The 24,219-nt window shown below is 42.9% G+C and overlaps 1 protein-coding gene across 3 annotated transcripts in view; it reads left to right on the top strand.

The window, feature by feature from the left end:
• The window catches only part of LOC112215661 (M-protein, striated muscle), a 44,767-nt gene that overhangs the window by 596 nt on the left and 19,952 nt on the right, over positions 1–24,219 (top strand). Inside the window, exons 2-12 of one of the 3 annotated variants that reach the window (XM_024374878.2) lie at positions 406–627; positions 10,543–10,674; positions 10,815–10,989; positions 13,856–14,013; positions 14,326–14,418; positions 18,832–18,920; positions 19,163–19,204; positions 20,938–21,099; positions 21,325–21,486; positions 23,277–23,418; positions 23,845–24,044. In XM_024374878.2, coding sequence (XP_024230646.1) covers positions 470–627; positions 10,543–10,674; positions 10,815–10,989; positions 13,856–14,013; positions 14,326–14,418; positions 18,832–18,920; positions 19,163–19,204; positions 20,938–21,099; positions 21,325–21,486; positions 23,277–23,418; positions 23,845–24,044 — 1,513 coding nt within the window. In that variant the 5' untranslated portion in view covers positions 406–469. The remainder of the gene's footprint in view (positions 1–405; positions 628–10,542; positions 10,675–10,814; positions 10,990–13,855; positions 14,014–14,325; positions 14,419–18,831; positions 18,921–19,162; positions 19,205–20,937; positions 21,100–21,324; positions 21,487–23,276; positions 23,419–23,844; positions 24,045–24,219) is intronic. The other 2 variants (XM_042299159.1, XM_024374879.2) reach the window with 2 other exon arrangements.

The raw sequence follows: 24,219 nt of genomic DNA, 5'->3' as shown, positions 1-24,219 counted from the left end.
CCATTAATAGGAAATAGGCCTAGGCTACACCAGTCAAGTTATTTGGAAAAACCCACAAAATATTTTAATTCTACATCTACCAAATCAATTTGGCTAATTTTACTATCAGAAAAAGTTGTGCATTTTATTCCTTATCCACTGATGTTGATAGTAGGCTACACTTGAGTTGTGTACAGAGCATGAAGATATTGATCTGGCACAATCAATATAATTTCCCCCCCAATCCAATAGAGACAATGAAGGTCATGACCTTTCCTCTGTGATTATTTCAAGTAACATAATACAATAACAACAAGTATCATCAAGACAAATTGTAAATGAAACTGAAACAATAAAACAACTAATAGCTTACAAAAGTACATTTTGAAGCAGTGATTTAACTGTATTGAACAAAACCATTCTCAGACACTAGCTAGGCAGACTACAAGAGACTGAGAATTCAGTGCTCGTGCCAGGAACACCGTGCAGGATGTCTGGATCCATACCTTTCTACCAGAAACAGCACCGCCACTATGACCGTTGCTACCGCAGCAAGGAGGTGGAGTCGGCTGTTAGCCAGTACCAGTCGAGCAGCAGCAGCTATGCCACCCGCAGCAGAGCCAGTGCCAGTCTCAGTGCCAGCAGGGGGTAAGGAGGAACAGGATGCCCTGCAGCACAGTAGCTCTGGCCCATATCCATGCATTCCCTCCATGCTGGTGTCAGAAGATGGCCCTGCTGCCCTTGTAACCCCATCACCCCCACCCACCTTACTTCCTATCTCATACTTCTGGTAACTTTTCCCATGCCATCCATGGCCTCCACATCAGTCGGTCATGCTTAGTAACCCTAATTTCTCTACGTTAAATAATTACTCTTCTACTTCCTGCTTCTACACCTGCGGTATTAATGTTTGACCACTCCCATTAACATTCTTCAACCTTATCTGTTTTCTCTAAAACCATTCCACAAATATAATGTCTGTGAATCCTGCATGAAGTTCCAAGTAGCCTGTTGCATGGATACTGTGTATATCGGTGTCTGTTGCACACTGCTCTGTCTGCTTTTGAACTAATGCACTTTTTTTTTCTTTTAAGACAACCTTCTCCTAGTTCCCACTATAGTTCAGTTAAACAGAAATAGAACGTCTCAGATTCACATTGGCTCTGTCGTCATAAATGTTTGGTGCGGGCTGGGTATAATCAAGCTTTTAAGGAATGCACTGTGTTGCATAATGAAGTGTTATTGACCTTTGCCATGACCTATAGACTGAAATAACATCCTGACCCATGCATAACATGTCTTTAGGAATGTGAGCTGTGGTGTAGATTCTCTGCCCTAGTTGTCTAAACCCCAGTTTTAATGGTTTACTTCCTTAAGGACTTGTTTCCCTATTAAGATATTTGATTTATTTTATTTCACCTTTATTTAACCAGGTACGCCAGTTGAGAACAAGTTCTCATTTACAACTGCGACCTGGCCAAGATAAAGCAAAGCAGTACGACGAAAACAACAATAGAAAAATCTATATACAGTGTGTGCAAATGTAGAAGAGTAGCGAGGTAAGGCAATAAATAGTCCACAGAGGTGAAATAATTACAATTTAGCATTAACACTGGAGTGATAGATGTGCAGATGAGGATGTGGAAGTCGAGATACTGGGGTGCAAAATAGCAAGCGGGTAAGCAATAATATGGGGATGAGGTAGTTGGGTGTGATATTTACAGATTGGCTGTGTACAGGTACACAGATCGGTAAGCTGCTCTGACAGCTGATGCTTAAAGTTAGAGAGGGAGATAGATATAAGGCTTCAGTGATTTGATTTAAAAAAACTAAATTGCAATTCTTTCCTGTCATTGGCAACAGAGGACTGGAAGGAAAGGCGGCCAAAGGAAGTGTTGGCTTTGGGGAAGACCAGTGAAATATACCTGCTGGAGCGTGTGCTACTGGTTGGTGTTGCTATGGTCACCAGTAAGCTGAGATAAGGCGGGGCTTTACCTAGCAAAGACTTATAGATGACCTGGAGCCAGTGGGTTTGGAGACGAATATGTAGTGAGGGCCAGCCAACGAGAGCATACAGGTCGCAGTGGTGGGTAGTATATGGGGCTTTGGTGACAAAACAGATGGCACTGTGATAGACTGCATCCAATTTATTGAGTAGGGTATTGGAGGCTATTTTGTAAATGACATCGCCGAAGTCAAGGATCGGTAGGATAGTCAGTTTTACGAGGGTGTGTTTGGCAGCATGAGTGAATGACGCTTTGTGGCGAAATAGGAAGCCAATTCTAGATTTCATTTTGGATTGGAGATGTTTAATGTGAGTCTGGAAGGAGAGGTTACAGTCTAGCTAGACACCTAGGTATTTGTAGTTGTCCACAAATTCTAATTCAGAACCGTCCAGAATAGAGATCGACCGATTTATGATTTTTCAACGCCGATACAAATTAATCAGACAATTTTTATTTATTTGTAATAATGACAATTACAACAATACTGAATGAACACTTAATATAATACATCAATAAATATCAATTTATCCTCAAATAAATAATGAAACATGTTCAATTTGGTTTAAATAATGCAAAAACAAAGTGTTGGAGAAGAGAGTAAAAGTGCAATATGTGCCATGTAAAAAGCTAACGTTTCAGTTCCTTGCTCAGAACATGAGAACATATGAAAGCTGGTGGTTCCTTTTAACATGAGACTTCAATATTCCAAGGTTAGAGTAGTATTTATAGGACTATTTCTCTCTATACCATTTGTATTTCATATACCTTTGACTATTGGATGTTCTTATAGGCACTATAGTATTGCCAGTGTAACAGTATAGTAACAGTATAGCTGCTAAGAGCTGCTGGCAAAACCTCATGAAAGTGCTGTTTGAATGAATGCTTACGAGCCTGCTGGTGCCTACCATCGCTCAGTCAGACTGCTCTATCAAATCATAGACTTAATTATAACATAATAACACACAGAAATACGAGCCTTAGGTCATTAATATGGTTGAATCCGGAAACTATAATTTCAAAAACAAAACGTTTATTATTTCTGTGAAATACGGAACTGTTCTGTATTTTATATAACGGGTGGCATCCCTAAGTCTAAATATTCTTGTTACATTGCACAACCTTCAATGTTATGTAATTATTATGTAAAATTCTGGCAAATTAGTTCACAATGAGCCAGGCTGCCCAAACTATTGCAAATACCCTGACTGCGTGCAATGAACACAAGAGAAATGACACAATTTTGCCCTGTTAATATTGCCTGCTAACCTGGATTTCTTTTAGCTAAATATGCAGGTTTAAAAATATATAAGTCTGTGTATTGATTTTAAGAATGGCATTGATGTTTATGGTTAGGTACACATTGGAGCAGGGACAGTCGTTTTTCGCGCTTTTGTTAAATCATCCCCCCAGCGTTGCATCGATTATAGCAAAGCAGGACACGCTAGATAAACTAATATCATCAACCATGTGTAGTTATAACTAGTGATTATGATTGATTGATTGTTTTTTATAAGATAAGTTTAATGCTATCTAGCAACTTAACATGGCTTCTACTGCATTCGTGTAACAGGCAGGCTCCTCGTGGAGTGCAATGAGAGGCAGGTGGTTAGAGCGTTGGACTAGTTAACAAAGTTTGCAAGATTGGATCCCCCGAGCTGACAAGGTGTAAATCTGTCGTTCTGCCCCTGAATAAGGCCGTTAACCCACCGTTCCTAGGCCGTCATTGAAAATAAGAATGTGTTCTTAACTGACTTGCCTAGTTAAAGGTGTAAATATATATATATATTTTAATCTGCAAAATATGCGCCCAAAAATACAGATTTTCAATTGTTATGAAAACTTGAAATTGGCCCTGATCGGCCATTCCGATTAATCGGTCAACCTCTAGTCCAGAGTAGGGATGCTAGTCAGGCGGGATGGTGCGGGCAGCAATTTGTTGAAGAACATGCACTTAGTTTTACTAGCATTTAAAAGAAGTTGGAGACCACAGAAGGAATGTTGTATGGCGTTGAAGCTCGTTTGGATGTTTGTTAGCACAGTGTCCAAAGAAGGGCCAGATGTATACAAAATGGTGTCGTATGCATAGAGGTGGATCAGAGAATCACCAGCAGCAAGGGCGACATCATTGATGTATACAGAGAAGAGAGTCAGCCCGAGAATTGAACACTGTGGCACCCCCATAGAGACTGCCAGAGGTCTGGACAACAGGCCCTCCGATTTGACACACTGAACTATATCTGAGAAGTAGTTGGTGAACCAGGCGAGGCAGCCATTTGAGAAGCAAAGGTTATTGAGTCTGCCGATGAGAATGCGATGATTGGCAAAGTCGAAAGCCTTGGCCAGGTCAATGAAGAAGGCTGCACAGTACTGTCTTTTATCGATGGCGGTTATGATATAGTTTAGGACATTGAGCGTGGCTGAGGTGCACCCATGACCAGCTTGGAAACCAGATTGCATAGTGGAGAAGGTACGGTGGGATTCAAAATGTTCGGTGATCTGTTTATTAACTTGGCGTTCGAAGATTTTAGAAAGGCAGGGCAGGATGGATATAGGTCTATAACAGTTTGGGTCTAGAGTGTCTCCCCCTTTGAAGAGGGGGATGAAAGCGGCAGCTTTCCAATCTTTGGGGATCTCAGATGATTCGAAAGAGAGGTTGAATAGGCTAGTAATAGGGGTTGCAACAATTTTGGCGGATAATTTTAGAGAGGGTCCAGATTGTCTATCCCAGCTGATTTGTAGGGATCCAGATTTTGCAGCACTTTCAGAACATCAGCTGTCTGGATTTGGGTGTGAAGAAGAAGGGGGGGGGGGGCGGGGGCAAGGGCAAGTTTCTGCAGGGGGTGCTGAAATGTTGGTAGGGGTAGCCAGGTGGAAAGCATGGCCAGCCGTAGAAAAATGCTTATTGAAATGATCGATTGCTGTAGATTTATCGGTGGTGACAGTGTTTCCTATCCTCATTGCAGTGGGCCACTGGGAGGAGGTGCTCTTAATCTCCATGGACTTTGTCCCAAAACTTTTTGGAATTAGTGCTACAGGATGCAAATTTTTGTTTGAAAAAGCTAGCCTTTGCTTTCCTAACTGACTATATTGTTTTCGGGAGCATTTGACATTGATGAGGGGTGGTTGTTTGACCGCGGAACCATTACGCACGCAGGCAATGAGGCAGTGATCGCTGAGTTCCTGGTTGAAGACAGCAGAGGTGTAAATAGAGTGCAAATTGGTCAGGATTATATCTGAGGGTGCCCGTGTTTATGGATTTGGGGTTGTACCTGGTAGGTTCCTTCATAATTTGTGTGAGATTGAGGGCATCTAGCTTAGATTGCAGGACAGCCGGAGTGTTAAGCATGTCCCAGTTTAGGTCACCTAACAACAGTACCAACTCTGAAGATAAATGGGGGGTGATCAATTCACATATGGTGTCCATGGCACAGCTGGGGGCTGAAGGGGGTCTATAGCAAGCGGCAACGGTGAGAGACTTGTTTCTGGAAAGGTGGATTTTTAAAACTAGAAGCTCAAATTGTTTGGGCACAGACCTCGATAGTATGACAGAACTCTGCAGCCTATCTCTGCACTAGATTGCAACTCCGTCCCCTTTGTCAGTTCTATCTTGTCGTAAAATGTTATAGTTAGGGATGGAAATTTCAGGATTTTTGGTGGCCTTCCTAAGCCAGGATTCAGACACGGCAAGGCCATCCGGGTTGGTGGAGTGTGCTAAAGCTATGAATAAAACAAACGTAGGGAGGAGGCTCAATGTTAATATGCATGAAACCAAGGCTTTTACGGTTACAGAAGTCAACAAATGAGAGCGCCTGGGGAATGGGAGTGATGCTGGGAGCTGCAGGGTCTGGGTTAGCCTCTACATCACCAGAGGAGGAGTAGGATAAGGGTACAGCTAAAGGCTATAAGAACTGGTTGTCTAGTACGTTTGGAACAGAGAGTAAAAGGAGCAGATTTATGGGCGCAGAAGAAAAGATTCAAGGCATAATGTACAGACAAGGATATGGTAGGATGGGAGTACAATTTAGGTAAACCTAGGCATTGAGTGACGATGAGAGTCTGGAGGCATCATTTAAGCCAGGTGAGGTCACCGCATGTGTGGGGGGTGGAACAAAAGGGCTAGCTAAGGCATTTGGAGCAGGGCTGGAGGATCTACAGTGAAATACGACAATCACTAATTAAACAGCAATAGACTAGGCATATTGACATTAGGGAGAGGCATGTGTAGCCGAGTGATCATAGGGTCCAGTGAGTAGCTAGGCGAGCTGGAGACACGCCGATTCAGACAGCTAGCAGGCCGGGGCTAGCAGGCTAGCAGATGGGCCTCCGGGTGACTTCGCAACGGAAGAGCCTGTTGAAACCCCCTCGGACGGTTATGTCGGCAGACCAGTCGTGATGGATCGGCGGGGCTCCGTGTCGGCAGTAAAGGGTCCAGGCCAATTGGCAAAGGAGGTATTGTAGCCCAGGAATTGGCTGGGCGGATCTCTTCGGCTAGGATCTCTGGAAGGATCTCTTCGGCTAGCTGGGAGATGGGCCTAGCTCGAGGCTAGCTCCAGGCTAACTGGTGCTTGCTTCGGGACAGAGGCGTTAGCCAGGAGTAACCACTCGCTAGCTAACTGCTATGATCCAGTGTAAAGGTTCAGAGCTTGCTGTAGGAATCCGGAGATGTGGTAGACAAAAGGCAGTCCAGATATGCTCTGGGTTGATATCACGCTGTGCAGACTGGCCAGAATTGACCAGGCTGAGGCTGGCTGATGTCTGAGTTAACGGTGATGACCGCTAGCAGTGGCTAACTGACTACTAGCTAGTAGCTAGTTAGCTGGCTAGCTTCTGATGGGGGTTCAGATCCGCACCACGTTGGGAGAGGCGGGTTACCTCTGTTCAGTCCGTAGATGGAAATTGAGATTAAAAATATAAATTATATATACGACGAAAACGATATATACACGGGACAAGACAAAACCGACGTCCGACTGCTACGCCATCTTGGATCGATGACCTTGGTTCATTGTTCAGCCAGTACATCCATTGGGGGCTTCCTCTCGCACTTAACAAATATGCTATTTTGCGTGGGTGCATAAGGCTTTTTAGCATGCTTCTCTTAGAGCCTTCTACTGTGTTGTGATCTGGAGACATGGTTTGAAGTTGGCTATGAGTTAAAGTTGTATTTGGGGTCAGCAGCAGGTAGCCTAGTGGTTAGTGTTGGGCCAGTAACTGAATGGTCGATGGTTTGAATACCCGAGCCAACAAGATGAAAAATCTGTCAATGTGCTCTTTCGCAAGGCACTTAACCCACATTTTCTCCAGGGGAAACAGTGTTTAAACCCTTTACAATGAAGATCTGTGAAGTTACTATGGCTGACCCTGTAAAACAACACATTTCACTGCACCTATCAGGTGTATGTGACCATAAAACCTTTTTTGGGGTGTGGATTTTTTCCACCTGTGGATTTCCCAGAATTGTTGAATTCAGTGGTCATTAATCTCTTTCAGTGGTTTGTTATTTGCTGTTTGAATTATTTTATTTAAGGAATTATTGATGCCATATAGGAGTATTTACGAGACTATTCTGGCAATCTATGGCCGGCCTAACAACAGTGGTTGTGACTATATTGAATGATGTGTTGAAATTTTGGCGGTCTCACACTTATGAACACCTGGCATCTCTAAATACACTGGCCTTGACAGTGTGCATAGGAGGTCAAAGGGTGTCTGTGAAGCGAATGGTGCCTCATTTGGGCCTTTATGGTTGAACCTCATGCTGTCAGGAATTTACCCAGCTTTCCCTGCCTTATGATTAGTGACACCATTGGTTGAACCAGAGCACTCTATCTTGTCACATAGAAATGTACTTATGGCAGGGAATAGAAATTGTGTATTGACAAGACGGATTCAAATCAAACCAAAATGCCTCAGTAAGTGACATTTTCTCCCCTGTTGATGTTTGAATTGAATAGCCTTTTGCTGTTAATATAGTCTGATGGTGACATAACAGAAGTAATGGATATTTTCCTGGTATTGTGCAGACATACCAATTGTTCCATTAGGAATACTCATTGAATGGGGATTGCCTTGCCTGTATTCCCATTCATCCTTATCGTAATCTATCAACATTTATTTATTTATTGATCTTTATTTTCCCAGGTAAGATTACTTATTGTCTTTTACCGCAATGACCTGGAGAAGATTTACAAGGGGAGGAGAGGGGATAAATGAGCCAATAGGAAGCTGGTGGTGATTAGGTAGCCATGATGGATGGTAGGAGGGATAGATTTGGAATTTCAAATCAAATTAACTTTTATTAGTCACATGTGCTGAATGCAACAGGTGGTAGACCTTACAGTGAAATGCTTACTTTACGAGCTCCTAACCAATAATGCAGTTTAAACAAAATATGAGTAAGAATAAGAACCTTTAACCTGTCTCCTCCCCTTTACCTACACTGGTTTGAAGTGGATTTAACAAGTGACATCAATAATGATCATAGGATTCACCTGGTCAGTCTGTCATGAAAAGAGCAAGTTTTGTTCACTCAGTGTACATTGTATGCACACATAGGAGATACATATGGCAATGTTTCATATTGTCTAGATTTTTTTGTTGTTGCCTATAAGGCACTGTACTGTTAATTACGTGTTGATTTACTTGTGAGAATCAATTTGGTGTAACCTAAATAATGGTTGTTTTGGATGTTTGGTTTGTATTGTCAGGTGTGTGGGTTTTCAACTGAGATCCTTTGTAAACTCAGCAAAAAAAGAAACGTCCTCTCACTGTCAACTGCGTTTTATTTTCAGCAAACTTAACGTGTTAATATTTATATGAACATAAGATTCAACAACTGAGACATAAACTGAACAAGTTCCACAGACATGTGACTAACAGAAATTAAATAATGTGTCCCTGAACAAAGGGGGGGGGATCAAAATGAAAAGTGACTGTCAGTATCAGGTGTGGCCACCAGCTGCATTAAGTACTGCAGTGCATCTCCTCCTCATGGACGGGACCATATTCGCCAGTTCTTGCTGTGAGATGTTACCCCACTCTTCCACCAAGGCACCTGCAAGTTCCCAGACATTTCTCGGGGGAATGGCCCTAGCCGTCACCCTCCGATCCAACAGGTCCCAGATGTGCTCAATGGGATTGAGATTCGTGCTCTTCTCTGGCCATGGCAGAGCCCTGACATTCCTATCTTGCAGGAAATCACGCACAGAACGAGCAGTATGGCTGGTGGCATTGTCATGCTAGAGGGTCATGACAGAATGAGCCTGCAGGAAGGGTACCACATGAGGGAGGAGGATGTCTTCCCTGTAACGCACAGCGTTGATTGCCTGGAATGACAACAAGCTCAGTCTGATGATGCTGTGACACACCGCCTCCAAATCAATCCCGCTCCAGAGTACAGGCCTCGGTGTAACGCTCATTCCTTCAATGATAAACGCAAATCTGACCATCACCCCTGGTGAGACAAAACCGCGACTCGTCGGTGAAGAGCACTTTTTGCCCGTCCTGTCTGGTCCAGCGACAGTGTGTTTGTGACCATAGGTGATGTTTTTGCCGGTGATGTCTAGTGAGAACCTGCCTTACAGCAGGCCTACAAGCCCTCAGTCAAGCCTCTCTCAGCCTATTGCGGACAGTCTGAGCACTGATGGAGGGATTGTGCATTCCTGGTGTAACTCGGGCAGTTGTTGCCATCCTGTACCTGTCCCGCAGGTGTGATGTTTGGATGAACTGTGCAGGTGTTGTTACACGTGGTCTGCCATTGTGAAGACGATCAGCTGTCCGTCCTGTCTCCCTGTAGTGCTGTCTTAGGCATCTCACAGTATGGACATTGTTTATGGTTCATTGAACAAGCTTGGGAAACAGTGTTTAAACCCTTTACAATGAAGATCTGTGAAGTTATTTGGATTTTTTTCAAATTATCTTTGAAAGACGGGGTCCTGAAAAAGGGACATTTCTTTTTTTGCTGAGTTTATTTTTTGGGGGGATTTTATCATCCTCAAGTGAGGGACATCAAGGAGATTAACATTCAAAAGCTTGTTCAGTACATGAGGGCAAATTTGGTCATGATCGCCACCAGTTTTTTTTTTTATTCACAGGACAGGACACCTACTCTCCTATGACCACAATGTTTAGTTTCATTCCATCTCATTGGTCTTTTTTAAAATGTCCTATGTTTAAAGAATTTGATGTTTCAAAACTGCACACTGGTGACTACAGACGATCGACCCGGTCTTAATTCAAGTCTTTTATTTTGTCATTGCAGACATGTCATTACACAGCATGAACAAGCAATGCATATCTCTTATAGCTAGACCAGGTTTGTTGGTAGTCATCGCTCTGCTGTGCAAAGGCTTTTCTCTTTCTTCTTTGCACAGTTTGAGATATTTATTAGAAACACAGCTAAACCCATCCAAGCCACCCTCCCTTGTTGATGACTAATGTACCCAATAATACAACCTTTCTCCTCTTCATCCAGCCCTTCAGATTACATTGACATGACTTGATGTTATTACATTGTGTTAGGTTGACACTGCTGTATTAACATTATCCTGTGTCTTAGACTTAGTGCATCGTACTCTGGGCTGGAGGAGAGCAGACTGAGCCCAATCCCCAAGAGAGCCAAGCCCACCTACCTGGCTATGGACAAAGAGAACCAGATCATCGGCTATGTAGTGCCCATCTTCAGGGGCAGGTAAACGAATCAACCACCTATGAGCCTTAGCGATGCGGAGAAGTCAGGGACATTTTGATTTCAGTGAGTGATTCTGACCAAGGACCATGAAAATGACCCCACTGCCCACTCTCCTCCCTGGCTTTGCTCTGCCACCTTAGTCAGGAGTATGCCAGTGGGCTTTCAGATACGGAGGAGGCCCGGATGAAGGAGAGTGCTGGATACATGGCCCGGAGGAATCTGTTCACCAGTGGGTTAGAGATGGAGAGGACGGAGCAGACGTCTAGGAAGGTGTCCGTGCGCCAATCAGCCGAGCACATCTCCCTGAGCAAGCGGGTTAGTGCAGGAGTTTGATGTCATAGAGGGAAGTTTTCCTTTATCCCATCGCATTGAGGAATACGGCATAATGCGCTCCTTCGTGACATCATAATGGGAATATTGAGTCTTTGTCATGTTGTAGATGTCAGTAGGGCTGCGCAATTAATCGAATTCACATCAAAATCGCAATGTTTACATGTGCATGATCCATTTTGCAGAAGCGTTCAATATTTTGAAACGCCACTCAGCCGCATGTAACAGGCTCTCCTCTAGCCGCAGCCCAATTTGGTGACCGGATCATTGGCGAGTGGGTGTGTCGAAAGGAGTGGGTGTATGGAAAGCGAATCAGCTAATTGGGCGTATTTGTTGCCACTCAAGACTGTTTTATGGGTTTGATTAGGCTGCAGAGCGAACCGAGTTGCTTCTTACTGGGTATCACGATCGTGTTGCCGGTGGTAGCTAACGTGCCAATTTTTTTTCTCTCACATTATTTTATGTCAAGTAGAATAGCAGCCTACACAAGAAATAACTAATATTGATAACCATCTAGATGTCACCTTGATTACATACAGCCTACTAATAAATGGGACAGAGTGCCCTTCGCTCTAGCTTGACAAGCACTACCGTCTGGCAATGGCGTGGGAAGTAGCTACCTAATACCCTAAATCAAGGGAACAGTCAAAGTAAGCAAACCCATGAAGCAACAGTACACCCATCAGTACTTTTAATAAAAACATGTATAGGTTTATAATTATTTGTGTTAAACTAACAGTGAAGTCCGACTCATCCTCTGGCTTCGAAACAGAAGTACGCGGTGTGGTAGATCAATGTAAGGTTGTTTAATGGTAAGAAACGTAAGTACAAAAAACACAGCTCAATCAAAACCGTCTAACCTATAGCAGAGCACTTTCGACACACCCACTTCTTTCCACACGCCCACTACTTTCCTTTCGACACACCCACTCGCCCATACTCCGGTTGCAATATTGGACTGCAGCTACCCACTCTTCCCTCTTGTAGCTGCGTCACACAAAAACCCACCCCCTGTCACTCAAGCAGCGCAGTCACTCCTCCTAGTTGTTAGATTCACTCTAAAGTTGCATGCTGTTTTGTTAGGTCAAATGCAGTCAACACATTGGGCGGGATTAGATTATGCTCGGGCGAAAGTGGGGAGGGAGGAGCGCCATTCTCAAATCAAACAGATCTGTGCCGCTCTGACATTTTTTTCAACAAGGCAGCATGGTGCATCGCCCAGAAACATACACCATCTCTTTTCCAAAAAATAAATGTTAGAAAATTCTAACTCGTTTTCATTTGGAAGGGAGATAAAGCTTGAGGGCAATCACTTTTGCATGTGAAAACACAAAATTCTTAGACTTTGAGTGAATCCTACTCATTACTCCACTTGCTTCTACGTCACTTTGTTTGGAGCCAATTTTGCGGTGTGTTTTGAACGGGGCACCTGGCTCACGCCTGGGAGGCAGCCCAGTTCCAAAACGAATGCAATCAACTATTGCCCGGTGCAAATCCCGCCTACACAGGTGCCAGGCGAGATTAATCAAACCCCTGTATTGGTCCAAACATGAACGTTGCTTCTTTAAATATGAATAATTGTATTTCTAGAATTCCAACAGTTCGCCGACGTGTTTGGAATGATATCGCATGTCCAATCGCAATATTTGGTAAAACAAATCGCAATTATGTTTTTTGGCCCATATCGTGCAGCCCTACAGTAGATGCCGGAATTCCTTTGTGACATCACATTGGGGAATGCTGGATAATGCTCTCCCTCGTAACATCATAATGGGGTAGTTTTATGACTTCAGACTGAACAATATCTTCTCTTGTTACACCACAGAGCGACATTATTTCCCTCATCGACAAAGAGAAGAGTACAAATGTATGATCTTAATTTGATCAACATTTTGTTTATTAGACAGCAGTAAATGCAAACTTGTAATGTATTCAAGGTTTTAAAATGCTTCTAAAATAGAAAAGAAATGATAAATGAATGTTTACTGGTCATGAAAAGCATGCAGTATAATAGAGCTAAATGTGGAATAATCTTAAATGCGTAGTTCTGACTATACTCTTCTTCAAGGTGATATTAAAACCAAGTAGTTAGAACATTTATTTAACAATCCCTTAAACGGCACGTAGTTATCAATGGTTTCAGCGGAGCTGGGGTCTCCTTGGCCCCCAGCAGCCAAATCAAACGCTCTGCACTGTTTTACACTGACACGTTATTGATAATGACCTTTTCACCTTTATGACATCACAGAGAAGAATATTCACCTTTGTGACATCACAGAGGAGAATAATCACTAAATTACTATCATAGATGGGAATACCGTAAGAAATCTATTAGCAAAGTATCACAGGAAATGTATTGTCATAGGAGCAATGTTTCTTTCCATGGATTAATTCTACTCTGCTTCCCCTTCCCTTGGAAGGTTACTTGTGTCCCTCATTCAAATGTTTATGTCAAGGCATATCCTGCCCCATTCACTCAGGAGGATCATAAAAGCTACAGTGTCCCTTGATTGGGGCACACACTGTACTTAGTCTATCACCTTTCTGCCAGAACGTCATGCCACTGGGTGCTACATTCAGTGTTCAGAGAGCATTATAGGATTATGTGTTAAGGGTTATTGGATTCAGCTCTAAGAAATTAATTGCCAAGCAAATGCCTAGTAAATGCTTTGTTTGCTTCAAGGATGCATCGCAAATGTGTTATGAATTCATGGGGAATGCCTCAAATGTTTTCTACAGGCTTCTGGGGGTATAGTGTTTTACAGTTGCACCTGAGAATGTGTTATTGTAAAGGCTTTATAAATGCCACACGAAGGCTCTATAAAGGTTAATTGAACACACTGATCCCCAGATCTATGAGAACGAGGAGTACCACAAGTGTATGAATGAGGATAGCCTGATGCATGCCCCGGAGTTTGTGATTAAGCCTCGCTCCCACACGGTGTGGGAGAAGCAGTGTGTCAGGCTGCACTGCACCGTCTCTGGATGGCCTGACCCACGCGTTGTCTGGTGAGTACTGCACACATACACACTTAGGCACGCACACACACACCACCCTGGATAAACCTTGACATGACCAACTGATCACTAACACAATACACACCAAATCAATCCCTTATGGATAGAGCATCAGCAATTGTTGTCCTCTCAATCCTATCCTCATGTCATTGCACTAAAATACTATAAAACCTACCTAGCTTCTCTGTCTTGTCTCTCCTTGATTCTGATCTGTACTTTTTAAACTCTATTTTCCTCCTTTTCATAATCCTCTCTGCTTCCGGTGCCTTCTCTTGTCTCCTCCTGTCCTCATTTCACAACAAGGTACAAAAACAATGTGACAATCGATCCAATGGCCCGCCCTGGCAAGTATAAGCTACAAAGCAGCTACAACATGCATTCACTGGAGATCGACAGGTAGGCACACCCCCAAAGCCACAGGGTCTTTCAGTATGTGTCAATCGTCCCAGAGTAGGAGTACTGATTTAGGATCAGTTTTTCATTTTTAGATCACAATGTATTAGATTACATGGACAGTGGATCTCTGATCCTAGCTCAGCATTCATACTCTAAGGGTGCTTTCACACTTTGGTTCCTTTCAGCCAATTGTTGTGTACGGAGTGCGGTTTGCTTAAATTTATGTGCAGTGTGAATGCTCCAAAGGAACTCAAACCCCTCAAAAGAACCCCAAAGCGAACCAAACTGAGACCATCTCGAGAGCTGGTCTGAGTTCGGTTCACTTGAAGTCTCCGGTTTGGTTCCCTTTTTTAGTAGAATGTGAACACAAAGCTTACCCGGTTAATTTATCATTATTCTCACACCTAGCACTAGGCTACTGCAACACAGTTTTCCCTGCTATAACCCATCAGATTGGTGCCAAAAACAAATGTGCAGGTTGGCAGTACAATTTGGAGTACACAATTTTCAATTAAAGCATTATTTAATCTGCAATTATTATTCTGCCATTTATCCTATTACCAGTAATTTTACATGTAAATATTATATTTAATTATAATATGTATGTCTTATTTTTTTAAACTGAATGCAAACTATTAACTTCCAAAATGTATGTAGGTACATCTCTGGCTTTCTGATAACAGGTTCTAATGGTATGGCTTGTCGTGCACTGTGTATTTACCCAGAGTGCATTTTTTATTTTTTTATTTAACCTTTTATTTCACCTTTTCATTTAACTAAGCAAGTCAGTTAAGAACAAATGACGGCCTAGAAACAGTGGGTTAACTGCCTTGTTCAGGGGCAGAAAAACTGATTTTTACTTTGTAAGCTCAGGGATTCAATCTAGCAACCTTTCGGTTACTGGCCCAACGCACTAACCGCTAGGCTACTTGGCGCCCCAAAATGAGGGGCATTGAGTGAATGTTGGAAAAATATCTAGTTTCCTTTCTAAACATAGCAATGTCAATGCAAATAGGACTCAGACCACAAAATAGGTGAAGTTAACTAGCAAAAGAGTTGAGTCCTCATTCAAAGGTAAGGGCAGTGTGAATACAAAGAGAACGGAGTTATTTTGATTTTTTTTTTTACCCCAGAGTTCACTTTAAAGAGGACTGAGATCAGTTATTTTATAGAAGAATATACAGTGCCTTGCGAAAGTATTCGGGCCCCTTGAACTTTGTGACCTTTTGCCACATTTCAGGCTTCAAACATAAAGATATAAAACTGTATTTTTTTTGTGAAGAATCAACAACAAGTGGGACACAATCATGAAGTGGAATGACATTTATTGGATATTTCAAACTTTTTTGACAAATCAAAAACTGAAAAATTGGGCGTGCAAAATTATTCAGCCCCTTTACTTTCAGTGCAGCAAACTCTCTCCCAGAAGTTCAGTGAGGATCTCTGAATGATCCAATGTTGACCTAAATGACTAATGATGATAAATACAATCCACCTGTGTGTAATCAAGTCTCCGTATAAATGCACCTGCACTGTGATAGTCTCAGAGGTCCGTTAAAAGCGCATCATGAAGAGCATCATGAAGAACAAGGAACACACCAGGCACGTCCGAGATACTGTTGTGAAGAAGTTTAAAGCCGGATTTGGATACAAAAAGATTTCCCAAGCTTTAAACATCCCAAGGAGCACTGTGCAAGCGATACTATTGAAATGGAAGGAGTATCAGACCACTGCAAATCTACCAAGACCTGGCCGTCCCTCTAAACTTTCAGCTCATACAAGGAGAAGACTGATCAGAGATGCAGCCAAGAGGCCCATGATCACTCTGGATGAACTGCAGAGATCTACAGCTGAGGTGGGAGACTCTGTCCATAGGACAACAATCAGTCGTATATTGCACAAATCTGGCCTTTATGGAAGAGTGGCAAGAAGAAAGCCATTTCTTAAAGATATCCATAAAAAGTGCCGTTTAAAGTTTGCCACAAGCCACCTGGGAGACACACCAAACATGTGGAAGAAGGTGCTCTGGTCAGATGAAACCAAAATTGAACTTTTTGGCAACAATGCAAAACGTTATGTTTGGCGTAAAAGCAACACAGCTCATCACCCTGAACACATCATCCCCACTGTCAAACATGGTGGTGGCAGCATCATGGTTTGGGCCTGCTTTTCTTCAGCAGGGACAGGGAAGATGGTTAAAATTGATGGGAAGATGGATGGAGCCAAATACAGGACCATTCTGGAAGAAAACCTGATGGAGTCTGCAAAAGACCTGAGACTGGGACGGAGATTTGTCTTCCAACAAGACAATGATCCAAAACATAAAGCAAAATCTACAATGGAATGGTTCAAAAATAAACATATCCAGGTGTTAGAATGGCCAAGTCAAAGTCCAGACCTGAATCCAATCGAGAATCTGTGGAAAGAACTGAAAACTGCTGTTCACAAATGCTCTCCATCCAACCTCACTGAGCTCGAGCTGTTTTGCAAGGAGGAATGGGAAAAAATGTCAGTCTCTCGTTGTGCAAAACTGATAGAGACATTCCCCAAGCGACTTACAGCTGTAATCGCAGCAAAAGGTGGTGCTACAAAGTATTAACTTAAGGGGGCTGAATAATTTTGCACGCCCAATTTCAGTTTTTGATTTGTTAAAAAAGTTTGAAATATCCAATAAATGTCGTTCCACTTCATGATTGTGTCCCACTTGTTGTTGATTCTTCACAAAAAAATACAGTTTTATATCTTTATGTTTGAAGCCTGAAATGTGGCAAAAGGTCGCAAAGTTCAAGGGGGCCGAATACTTTCGCAAGGCACTGTATGTGGAAACAACTTGACACTTCATATGGGCCAGGTCTTCTCTCTGTGGTGGCTCATTGCTGTGAATTAACAGATCCTATTAAACAACAGCCATCTCTGGCCATGGTATAATGTCAGTATGATGTCACCACCACGTCCCTAAAGTCTTTTAAGGATCCGCCCCTTTTTTTCAAATTTTCGCCTAAAATGACATACCCAAATTGAACTGCCTGTAGCTCAGGACCTGAAGCAAGGATATGCATATTCTTTATACCATTTGAAAGCAAACACCTTGAAGGTTGTGTAAATGTTAAAGTAATATAGGAGAATATAACACATTAGATCTGGTAAAAGATAATACAAAGGGGAAAAAAAATGTTATTTTTTGTATTTCTTTTTGTACCGTCTTTGAAATGCAAGAGAAGACCATAATGTTATGCAAGCCCAGGCGCAATTTACTAGATGGCAGCAGTGTATGTGCAATGTTTTAGACTGATCCAATTAACCATTGCATTTCTGTTCAAAATGATGAATCAAGACTGCCCAAATGTGCCGAATTGGTTTATTAATACATTTTCATAACTGTGCACTCTCCTCAAACAATAGCATGGTATTATTTCACTGAAATAATTACTGTAAATTGAACAGTGCAGTTAGATTAACAATAATTTAAGCTTTCTGACAATATCAGATATGTCTATGTCCTGGGAAATGTTCTTGTTACTTACAACTTCATGCTAATCACATTAGCCTACGTTAGCTCAACCGTCCTGCGAGGGACCCACCGATCCTGTAGAAGTTCACCCCTTCATGGTGTAATACAATCACCCCTCTCAGGAAAGGTCATAGTAGGCCAGCGTGTGTGGGCAGACTGACAACCCTGGGGATGCTTGGATGGGCTCACACTGTGAACTCGTGGGACAGTGGATTTCAGTTGTTAGAAATATGATTTGAAATGTGTGAAATCAATACCCCTCTCTGACTGACACTGTATCTGTCGGTCCGTCCGTCAGTCTGCCTTTCCATCTGTCAGTGCCCTTTGCTCTGTTGTGTATCGACAGACACCAGGAAGCTGTTGGTGAAGGCCATACATTAACCGGGCCTTTTCGCAGCTTGCCTTTTGATAACAAAGAGGACGTCAAAAGATAAATTCTCTGGCGATAGAGGGATCCTGTTGTGGCTTGTTTTTTAAGTCATTTCATCAAGGACTAAACACTTAAGTGTCTCGAGCTGTTTCAGACCGAACAGCTTTTGAAGTTCTGTCATAGTCTCAAACTAAACCATATGTGTTGTATGTACTAAGCAGTGTAGGTAATCAGCCATGGAAAGTTGGATAGCATGTTTCTGTGACAGAATCTAACCACACATAACTTTCATACAGAAACCCATACCACCTGACACGTTATGACATCAGTGTCTATTTATTCCCAGAGTATTCCCGGCCTGGAGTTCTGGAGCATTTTACAGTCCCAGCTCACATAGCTGTGTGTTGATTTATATGGCTGAGTTGGGTGGGGTGGGAGTATTTATGTACACTTGAACCATTAGGAGACAGAAACGTGTGTGTGTGTATATGAGACATTGAGTCAGCTGGTCTTCTCTCTCTTCTCGTTTCAGATGTGATTTTGATGATACTGCACAGTATCGTGTTTCTGCCATGAACAGCAGGGGAGAACTCTCTACCTTTGCCTCTGTCGTTGTTAAGAGTATGTTTATAAAGTATAGTTCTCAAAGTCTGGTGCTTCCACAATAAACTAGACAATATTCCCCAGTATCACCCCATTGAGTAGATACGCAGTGATTTAACCTAGTTTACGATCTTTCTTTAGTGCTGCTTTAACTTGGTCCGGTTTCAAGTCTCCTCTGTGTGAAAGGATCACATATTTCTGTTGACTACAACACCGCAATAACATGCTAATAATAAGTACCTGTGTTCATTCTACTCTAGGATTCAAAGGAGAGGTAGAGGAGGCTCTCCCCATGCCCAGACGTAAGTCAGAGGAATATAATTTATTGGAAAAATATACTCAATACTCATAAAATAATATAATTTTATTAATACCCATCCATATGTATTTATGGATGTGTGCATACCACCTTACTAAACAGTATTAACATAACCTATTCAGAGTATGCTAAGCTGGAACACTGTGGTGGGTTTTGAGGAGGGGGCTGGAGGGAGGTGGTGGGGGGGACCTGGGGATGCTATGGGTGCTCTTGCACGAACAGCTTTTTCGTTCCCTTGACGCTGGGCGCAGGAAAGTCAACAGACAACGAAGGTAACAGGGTCACTAAAGCTCTGCGCTGGTTTGGTGGTGATTTTGTCAATTTGGTGAATTCACTGAGTCACTATTATGTGCATCTGTTTGGAAAGATCCTGTGATAATATCTTTCAATTGCCTGGGAAAGACCCACCGATGGTTCGGCACGACCAAAAAAAGCACCACATTTGTCATAAACAACAGAATACCTGGACATGTTGGCAAGTGTGGGATTTTTGAAATTGTATGCAAGTCATAGAGCCTTGAAAGTTAAATACTGTAAACTAGAGTGACATCGAGAATACATTGAGACATTTACACTGTGGTTTGCAACCTGGATCATTGATTTGAGACTATAGATTACTGCACTTAGTAGTTGTTTATTCACATTCATTACCCTTTTTTGATTCATAAACGGGACTTGGATTCTAAAATCGGACACATGTGGGTTTGAAGTCTTTATCTCCTACTGGGTTTAATATGTCAAATGTGCATCACTGTCTACTGCATGATGTGACCACCCCCCCAGTTTCCCCAGTGCTGTTTGTATACAATCTGCAGTGACTCTTTAGTGTCTGAACACTGTACTTAATGATGTTAATGGGGGTTTTGTGTTGTCCTTCGGGTACATGGTCTCCCTGTACATGCCTCTGTCTGTTTGAAGAGCTTGGCCTGTGTAGGGTTCTTTTTTATTTCACTTGTTCTTGGGTGGGGAAGGGTAAAATGTAAGGCTACCGGATAATATTTAGTTACATCATCAATCATCCTAAAGTGTCTAAAATGTATTTTGTAGCTCAAAGTTACTATAAGATGGACATGAAATGTGAATGGGAGAAAATGCTATAGGCCAGTGTTTCCCAAGTCGTCAGTACCCCAACAGTACATATTTGTGTTATAGCCCCGGACAAGCACACCTGATTCAATTCGTCAACTAATCAAGCCCTCAATTAGTTAAATTAGGTGTGCTTTTCCAGAGTTACAAAAAAAAGTGTCCTGTTGAGGATACTCGTGGACACTGCTATAGGAGATACTGACTTTGGTTGTTTTACACATGCAAAGAGACAGTGGCCAGGTAAACACAAACAATGCATGGCTTTGCTGTCTAACCTTGTTCATAGATTACTTACAGGGAAGTAAATCAATGTGTTATTTTGAAATTTGGGTGAACTATCCCTTTAAGAGCATTTACTTGCTCTTTGTTCGTCCATCCCTTTTGATTTGAATAATAATGCAGACCGGTGTCTATTAAGGCAGCTCCCCGCACCTCTCTGATTCAGAGGGGTTGGATTAAATGCGGAAGACACATTCTCAGTTGAATGCATTCAGTTGTACAACTGACTAGGTATCCCCTTTCCTTTTTCCTAAATTTGAGGTGTGTCACACAACGCATACTGTTGCATGATGGGAACAAAATAGCAACCTGACCTCTAACCTTACGTTACTTGATGCTCCTTCCTGTCAGATGGCATCGTCTCTGAGTATGGCATCACCTTCGAGACCCACATCGTGGACGGGTTTGGCGTGTCATTCGGACGGGAGGGCGAGACCATGAGCCTGGGTGCCATGGTCATCATTTCCCCCAACCTGGCACGTTACCAGCCCGAGGTGCAGTGGTACAGAGACGGTAGGTGACGCCCCAGAGATCTAGGAACTCTTGGCGGAGGTTTAATAAGGTTACATGGACAGGGAAGATATGATCCTAGATCAGCACACCTATTCTGAGCTAGTTGATACATATGCCCCTGGGCTATGGGATTTATTTGAGATGCTCCTTGATGAGGAAGGCCTCTGACGATGGTAGGGCAGCCATTTTAACCTGATCTCGCTCCTTTGTTTCTTTGTCTATCAGATGTTCTTCTGCAGCCCTCCAAGTGGTGTCAGATGCACTGGAGTGGAGACAAGGCCACGCTGACCCTGACACACCTGAACAAGGAAGATGAGGGGCTCTACACCCTGCGCATTACCACCAAGACTAAATATGAGACATATTCTGCTTACGTCTTTGTCAGAGGTGGGGACCTTTACCATGAGCAAAACTGAACACCACTGCTCTCTGTCACATTATCACTCCTCAGTCGATTACATGCCTTGTTTACTGATTCGCAAGTTTAACTGATTTTATTTTTCACAGTGTGTGTGTGTGTGCTTTGAGTGCAGACAGTATGGCCACTTGTTTACCCCCTCTCTGTTTCCATTGGCCAGTCTCATGTTCTATAGTGTGATTAACAGTTTATCGTCAACGTCACACAGACATCTCAACTGGCACCAGATAACAATGTAATCATGGTCCGTGTGTGTGTTCTTAAATATACATTGGAGTTGAACCATAGCAGTCTCTGGTTAAACTTACCTCCGCATATAATGGAACTCACTCATTATGACTATAGTAGAGTCAATCAACTCCTGTCACAATCTCTGGCCTGGTTTTGTATAATATGGGGAAAATGATGCACACTGACGCCGCCAATTTATTAAGGTCCACTCTTAGCACCTTTTTTTCTATCTAGAACCATGTCTCCATAAGATAACCCTTTTTCGGTTCCATGTAGAACAGTGGAGGCTTCTGAGGGGAGGATGGCTCATAATAATGTCTGGAACGGCACGAATGGAATTGCAAATGGAAACCATGTGTTTGGCATATTTGATACCATTCCATCGATTCCTCTCCAGCCATTACCACAAGCCCATCCTCCCCAATTAAGGTGCCACCAACCTCCTGTGATGTAGAACCCTTTTTACAGAGGCTTCCTACATGGAACCCAAAGGGGTTCTACTATTGGGGACAGCTGAAGAACCCTCTTGCAACCACCCTTTTTTCTAAAAGTGTATTGACCTCTGTTGTTCCATGTTACTCATTCTCTTGCTAACAGATGAAACTTGTGCTCTATAGAGTGGATGGAAATGGGCCTTTCTCTCTCTGTCATGGTTCAGGGTTGCTCTGTAAAGGAGAGGCCATGTACAGTCGCTCTCTGTGGACACAGAGACCCCATTGCAGTCGAGAGAAGGACAAGGCTAGGCTATTCTCAGTGAGCTCAGATCTGAAATGGGTTTGGCTCGGAACAGAGGTAGATGAGACCTATACAGTATCTTCTTCCAGGAGAGACAATTGCCTGCTGAGTCTCCTTATAAGCCACAGGGCTTTCTTGTTCTCGCTCTCTCGCTCCATCTTTATCTGTCTCTTTCACTCTCTATCTTACAGACACACACACACACACACACACACAGTAAAATATAATACCAGGCAGTATATAGTCCTACAGTATATACAGCTAACGTAGACATATACATAGACATACAGTCCCCAGACCACATAAGTGGCTAATTTTGTTTCTCACTTTATTGAAAGCATGTGTTCTGTCTTTTTAAGCATCACCTCTCTTGTCCCCTTTAACTGAGAGGCACGCTGCTGCTATTACTGGGATGTGTTTAACTTAAAGGCTAGTAGCATTCCTGGCACTTAGCTGTGGAGCCACGTAGTTCAGCAGGCGGGGTACAGCACTATATGTCGGCACTGTATCAAAACAACAAGCCTCAATCAAAGTACTGTACATTATAGAGATCGTATCATGCACTATGGATTCTATATGTAATTCTATGCCTTATAACTCAATACAAAAAAGTCAAGGAAATGTACATCAACTGTGTTTTGTACACACTGGTTGTGTGTTTTGTGTTAGTCTGATAAGATATTTTACTGTGTGTGTGTGTGTTTGCGAGAGAGAGAGAGAGAACTAATGAGAACGGAGGAAGAAAATACTACACCAGCACATTTGACTGGCAATGTGTATGTTCCTGTATCAGATGCTGACGCGGAGGTGGAGGGAGCCCCTGGTGCCCCACTGGATGTGACGTGTCAGGACGCCAGTAAGGATTACGTCATCGTGACTTGGAAGCAGCCGGCTGTGGACGGTGGCAACTCCATCCTGGGCTACTTTGTGGACAGGTCAGTACCATCCCCCATCACTACATGCCCGTTCTGTTAGGGCCCCTAACCTTAAGGTTAGGCTCCACAATGCCACCCAGATGAGAGACCTCAAGAGTGGAGTCGAAGGGAAAAACCCTTGGCTTATCATGACACGGCTAGGAGAACGTTTCTCTCCCTTTTTAGCGCCCCTTGTACCGCCAGTCACTCCAGTTACAACTGCAGATAACCTAGAAGAAGAGGGACAGATGTTTTTCCTGATCATGTGACCTGACCTCTAAAAAAACAAAACATGTGAAATGACCTCGTTATGGCTATAACAAGGGCCCAGAGTTTTTCCCGATCTTACCAATAGACCTAACTCCGGGCCTTATCAAGAAGCCCGTACCAAGTTTGTTACTGAATGTCTGATGGAATGAATTCTGTCTCTTTGCGCCCTGTGTTCAGGTGTGAGGTTGGTACCACACACTGGAGCCAGTGTAATGACACCCCCATTAAGTTTGCCCGTTTCCCCGTGACTGGGTTGGTGGAGGGGCGCTCCTACACCTTCCGTGTGCGTGCCGTCAACAAGTCTGGCATGAGTCGGCCATCCCGCACCTCTGAGGTGGTGGCAGCTATGGATCCTGCCGACCGCACGCGTATGAGAGGTATGGTGGGCACCCCGATCTGGCATCTGCCCCTCCCTGTCTGTATGTCTTCTCTCATGGTACTGCTAAAGTCTTATGTTGTGAGTATGTAACTTTGTGATGTCTAAATGGTTTTAGTATTATGCATATCTTTTCTTGTTTGTAACTATGCATCAGTAACATTCTCCTCTTCCCA

This window comes from Oncorhynchus tshawytscha, linkage group LG16 (assembly GCF_018296145.1).
Source record: "Oncorhynchus tshawytscha isolate Ot180627B linkage group LG16, Otsh_v2.0, whole genome shotgun sequence".
Classification (NCBI taxonomy): Eukaryota; Metazoa; Chordata; class Actinopteri; order Salmoniformes; family Salmonidae; genus Oncorhynchus; species Oncorhynchus tshawytscha.
The sequence above is the reverse complement of the archived record's forward strand: the minus strand, read 5'-3'. Positions and strand labels throughout refer to the sequence as shown.